General features: G+C 24.9%; 1 protein-coding gene across 1 annotated transcript in view; it reads right to left on the reverse strand.

Moving 5' to 3' along the window:
* The window catches only part of LOC125029946 (BCL-6 corepressor-like protein 1), an 8,239-nt gene extending 1,258 nt beyond the window's left edge, over positions 1 to 6,981 (reverse strand). The window contains exon 1 of the mRNA XM_047620136.1: positions 6,886 to 6,981. Within this exon, the coding sequence (XP_047476092.1) occupies positions 6,886 to 6,981 (96 nt within the window). The remainder of the gene's footprint in view (positions 1 to 6,885) is intronic.
* Positions 6,982 to 7,304: the final 323 nt, after the last annotated feature.

The raw sequence follows: 7,304 nt of genomic DNA on the forward strand, positions 1-7,304 counted from the left end.
TTTCATAATAATGATATTAAGGATAATTATGATCATGACAATAATAGTAATAACAGCAATAATAATAATAATAATAATAATAATAATAATAATAATAATAATAAGAAGAAGAAGAAGAAGAAGAACAACAATAATAAAAACTAATAATGATAATGATAATGATAATGATAATGAAAATAATGATTATAATAACAATATTATCAATAATGTTAATGTTATTGATAAAAACACTAATGATAGTAATAACAGTAAAAAAAAAAATAATAATAATGATAATAATGATTATTACCGGTAATAATGATAACATCGTTTATGGTAATGATAATGACCATAACAATGATAAGAGTAATGATAATTATAATATTAATTATAATAATAATAGTAAAAACTAGGATAGCAATAGTAATAATAAAGATAATAACAATGATAAAAACAATGATGATAATATCGATAATGATAATTATAACAGCTATGATTATTATGATAACAGTAATATTACAATTAGATAATAATACGTCTGTTATCTTTAATTATCATATAATTTAATTTAATCATCACTTTTTTCATTATAAGGACTATTATATTTCATTATTGTTATTGTTGTTATTATTATCATTATTATTATTACTATCATTATTGTTATTACTATTATTATTATCATTATTATTATTACTATTATCATTACTACTATCACTATCATTATTATTATTATTATTATTATTATTATTATTATTATTATTATTATTATTATTATTACTATTATGATTATTATTATTATTATTTCTATTGTTGTTATTATTATCATTATTATCTTCATTATTAGTACTATAAATGCAATTATTTTCGTTATCAATCTCTTTGATATTGGTGTCACAATAATAGTAATGCTAATAATTACAATAGCAACATTTATTATCATCTTTATCATTATTGCTTTTATTATTACCATTATCCTTATTGCTGTTATTACCATTAGTACTATGATTATCATTATTATCATCATTAATATTATTATTTCTACAAATATTTTACAATTATAATTAATATCATTATGATTACAGTTTTCATTATAATCATTATTATCATTTCAATTAACATTATCATGATTTATATTAACTTTATTATCATTTACTTTAATTTACGACAATTCATAATAACATTATCAAAATTTGTATTAACAGAATTATTGTCAATACCATTGCAATCATCATTGTCATTATAACTATTGTTATTGTTATCATCATCATCATCATTCCTGTTATTATCATTATCAAATTTATTATCATTATTCCTGTTTTTATGACTTTTGTTATTATTATTATCATTATTGTTATTCTCATCTTATTGTTATCAGTATCATCATTTTAATTGTTATAATTATAATCATCATCATTATTATCATTGTTATCTTCAGTATTGCTAATATCATTTATAAATATTATCATTATTAACGACATGGTAATATTGATTATGATAATAATAATGATAATAGTAATAATAATAATAATAATAAAAATAATAATAGTAATAATGATAATAATAATGATAATAATATTGTTGATAATGATAATAATAATACTATTACTATAGATACAATTATGTATTATCATCATCATTATCACAATGATTTATACTTTTAATCATTATCATTATCGTAATCATGATAACCATCACTAATATATTCATTATTATCATCATAATCATTTCTATTGTCATAATTTTAATATCATATCATACTTATATTATCATTATTATTATTGGTGTTATTATGATTATTATTATTAGTATTAGTATCATTTTCTACGTTTTTGATGGTTATCGTTGTTACTATTATTGTTACTATTATTATTGTTCTCAATATTACAATCATAGTTATTGTTGTTAACATTGTTATTATTATAATTACCAGCGTTATTATCATTATTATGATAGCTATTATTATTATTATTATTATGGTTTATCATTATTATGATAATAATAATTATTATTATTATTATTATTATTATTATTATTATTTTATAATTATCATCGATATCATTATTTTCATAATGGTCATCACTGGTATTGTTATTATCATTATCTCATTTGTTATCATTATTGGTCTTGATGTAAGAATTATGTTCAACATTATCATAATTACTAGTAATTACCATCATTTTCACTGGAATGATTATTTTGATCAATATCAATATCATTAATATTATGGTTATTATTATAATTATTATCATAATCTTTATCATTATTGTTGTATTAAAATTATCATCATAATTATCATTACCGTTATTATTATCATTATTATGACTATCATTATTATCATTATTATTATTATTATTATTATTATTATTATTATTATCATTATTATTATTACTATCATTATAATCATTATTATTATTATTATTATTATTATTATTATTATTATTTTTATTATTACCGTCATCATTATTATTATAGTCTTCAATATTATTATGATAATTATTATTATCATTCTAATTTAACAAGAATTATACACTTTTTCATTTCATTTCTATTGATTAATTCATTATCATTATTATTAATTTTATTGTCATCATTATTATTATTACCAGTATACTATGCTATTTATCTTATTATTATTATATTATTATTATTATTATTATTATTATTGTTATTATTATTATTATTATTGTAATTATTAATATTATTATCATTATTATTATCTGTTATTATTATCATCATTATCCTTATCATTATCATTGTTATCATTATTATCATCAATTGTTATTACCATTTACTGTCATCCTTAACATTATTATTATCATTATCATCATCACTGTTAACATCATTATCATTAATATCATTATTTTTATTATCGTCGTTATCATCAACATTGTTATTATATTTTTTATCATTATCTTTACTACTATTATTATCTTCTTTATCATTGTTATTGTTCTCATTATTATCGATTACTATAATTTTCATTATCATCATTAAATAATTATGATTATTGTTATTATTATCAATATCACAACTATCATTATCATTGTCATTATTTTTTTTGTAATGATAAAAGGATAGAAGTGATGAAGATACTGGTAATAATGATGATAATATCAATTATAAACAATTAATCATTATTATTATCGTTATCTTTATCATCATCATAATAATTTTGCTGTTATTATTATCCTTATTATCCTTGTATTTACCATAAACACCGTTATTACTATCATTATTATTATCATTATTCGTATTATCATTACAATCATTATCATAACTATTTTATTAATGTTGATACTACTGGTATTAATAATGAAAATAATAATAATTATCATTATAATTTTATCATGATAATAAGAATTTTATTATTATTATCAGGGTCATTATTACTGTCATTATTATCACTATTATCATTTTCAATATATTCAATATCATCAGTGTTATTATTGCTATTCTTGTTATTATCATTATTATCATTATTATTATCATTATTATTATTATTATTGTTAGTATTGTTATTATTATTATTACTCCTTGTATCACTATCATTATTATTATAATTATCACTTTTACATTTCATATCATGTTTGTTAATGTCATCATCATCATTATTCGTATTATTATTCTTTTCTTAGTGGTAGTAGTAACATTTCTATCTATCTATCTATTATTATTATTATTATTATTATTATGTTTTCATCAGTTTTCATATTACTATTGTCAAAACTATAAAATTTGTATTCTATTATTACCATTTTTAGTATTATCATCAGTTTTGTTATTATAATCATTTTTGTTATTATTTCTTGTATCTATTTATTGTCATTATCATTATTATTATTTTGACTTTTAGTATCATAATTATAATGATCATTATCACTGTTATTGTTTTAGTGATTATCATCATTATTATCAGTATTGCTATGTTAATGATAACAACAATGAATATTGTCATGTGTAAAAAAAATGCACACACACACACACACACACACACACACACACACTCACGCACACACACACACACACACACACACACACACACACACACACACACACATACACACACACACGCGCGCGCATCCCACACATATATATATTCTCATATTGTTATCATTATTATTTTCACTAATATTGTTTTCACACACACACATACACTCACATAATACAAGGAAAAAGTTATGTAGAACTAGTAATGGCATCCTTAAGCCATTTATGTGCAAACAAAGTTATAAAACTAAAACCGTACTGAACATTGTATATATGCTATGCTATCACTTCGTCAATGGACTATCAACATTACTGTCTTTATTAACAACTCTTTGAAACTTCACAGAACATATAAAATAATAAATAAATAATATATAATTAATAATATATATAATAACATATATAATAATAAAATAAAATAAACTAAAAGAAAGAGGTACTTTTCCCCTTCTCTCTCTCTCTTCCATCCACCTCCTTCTACCTCTTGCCTCTTCTTTCCCTTTTCCTTTCCCTCTCCTTTTCCTTCTATTCTTCCCTTTATCGTTCTGTCTCTCATTCCCCGATCTTCTTTTTGTTCACTCCTTCCCTCCTTCCCTCCTTCCCTCTCCCACAGTGAAAATGGCAACAGCAATGGTTATGATAATTATGATGATAATGATGATTATTGCACTAATGCTAATGGAAATGATAATAATAATGATGATGATGATGATGATGATGACGATGATGACGATGACAATGACGATGTGTGTGTGTGTGTGTGTGTGTGTGTGTGTGTGTGCGTGAGAGAGAGAGAGAGAGAGAGAGAGAGAGAGAGAGAGAGAGAGAGAGAGAGAGAGAGAGAGAGAGAGAGAGAGCGAGAGAGAGAGAGAGAGAGAGAGCGAGAGAGAGAGAGAGAGAGAGAGAGAGAGAGAGAGAGAGAGAGAGAGAGAGAGAGAGAGAGAGAGAGAGAGAGAGAGAGAGAGAGAGAGAGAGAGTGTGCGTGTGTGAGCATAAAAAAGGACGAAAGAAACAATCATAACATAAATGATAATCTATATCCATCAAAACAGATACTTGCATACTTTTATCAATCTCCAGTCAGATATTTGGTTTGGTTGTTATTTTAATAAGTAATCTGGCTATTTTATGGGGGGGGGGGTGTAGGGGGGATATCATATTTGGATATCTGGAATTAATAATCATAACAGAAATAATTTTATGATAAAATGTTTTAGTTACCCCTAAAGTAGGTTTTCTCCTATAGAAAAAAGCTCTTTAAAGAAAACTACTACTATGTTTTAGGGTAGACAGTGGTAAAAGTAATTAACATTAAATGCCATTATTAAAACATCATTACTAGTTATGTTGTACATCTAACGGAAAAGATGATGACGATGAGGATGATTTTTATCATTATTATTATTGTTGTTGTTGCTGCCATTATTATTATTATTATTATTATTATTATTATTATTATTATTATTATTATTATTATTATTGTTATCATTATTATTATTATTATTATTATTATTATTATTATTATTATTGTTATTATTATTGTTGTTGTTGCTGCTATTATTATTATTTTTATTATTATTATAATTATTATTATTATTATTAATATTATTATCATTATCTTCATCATTACTATTATCTTTAATATTATCATTATCTTCATCATTACTATGATCTTTAATATTATCATTATCAATATTATTATCATAATCACCATAATGCTGCCACTGTTGTTTTTTATCATTATTGTTATCATTACTGTAAACATTATTGATATTTCCATCAGTACTATCATTAGTTTTATTACTATTATTTTTATTATCATTAATCTTATTATTATTATAGCTGTCAGTATCACCACCACTCTATTATTTTTTTAATTACTACTACTGTTACTACTACTACTTTTATAATCATGATTAATGTTGTCATCATCATTATTATGATCATTATCACCATTATTATTGATATCATCATTATTATTATTATCATGCTTATCATCGTAATGATTATTGTCATTATTATCATTATTATTATAATCGTCATTACTATTATCATTTTTATTATCATTATCTTAGTTATTATCATTATCAGAGTCATATTATCATTATCATTATTATCATTAACATTATTATCGTTAGTTTCTAATTATCAGTAGCATTATCATTACCATCATAATCATAACCATGATTATTGTTATTATTACTATCATTACTACTGCTACTACTATTACGAACAGTATAACCCAGTATAATTATCTTTTGTTATTACTATCAACACATTTTTTATTACTATTAATTTTTCACCAAAATATCATCCATATTAGTAAGAATAATAATGAGGATGAGATATGTAAGATTAAGAAAGTGTGAAAAAAACGTATATTTCACATGTGTTTGCCTCTGGTATTAATTGATTTGGTGGCTAAAGATTCTCTCGTGAAATGCAGTGTGCAGCGTAGAATAATATGGTTAGGTATGAATCACTAGAGTTCTTGGTTTACGTTGTGAATATGAATGACTCATAATTCATAAGCAAAGGCTTTATTGCAGCCTCGAGTTAGTTAAAGGTGGGTCTTTTTTTAACAGACGGTTTGTGTATTAAAGGGTGGGTCTTTCTACTGTGTGATATTTAGTATAGTTTGTATCATGATCCTAATCCTAATCATAAATGTCTTAGACTGGGACTTGACTAATACTATTCATGGTTTGATAAGGAGATGGTATTAGTATTATTCATATTTACATTGTCAGACCTAAACGCTTAAAGCAATGACGTAATCACGAGCTCAAAAGATCGACTCCGATTCCGTACCCGACTCCTCTCCGCAGCGCTAAACGGCCCCGCCTCTTTCCCTCAACAAAACCACTCCTAAGTCAGAGGCTTACGCGAATTCGGACAACGGCAATGCCAGTGACTTACGAGACTTAAGGACCTTGTACTTGGCAGCTGAACACGACGGACGGGGGATCCACGGACGGAAGGGAAGGCAAACATCCGGCAGGTGTAAAACGCCATTGCGAATATTGGAGAGGCGGCGGTTCATGACTCGCTCTTGCGTTATGGCCCCGGTTTCGGATTCAGCGGGGTTGTTCGAGCGCGTTCGGAACTGGAGGGTCGTGCGATTCAGGGATTTCGATCGGAAGATGTACAGCGCCGGGCTTTGGATGGGCGTGCGCTGTGGGCGGGAGGGGGGGGGGGGGAGGGAGGGGAGGAGGAAAGTAAGGGGAGAAAGGATGGGAAAGGATGACGGGAAGAGAATTAGGAGGGACTGGGTATAATGAGGCAGAGAGGGTATAGTGTATCATAAAGTAAATGCATCTGCTTGCATGCATGTAGAG

The sequence above is a fragment of the Penaeus chinensis genome, chromosome 10, assembly GCF_019202785.1.
Source record: "Penaeus chinensis breed Huanghai No. 1 chromosome 10, ASM1920278v2, whole genome shotgun sequence".
NCBI lineage: Eukaryota > Metazoa > Arthropoda > Malacostraca > Decapoda > Penaeidae > Penaeus > Penaeus chinensis.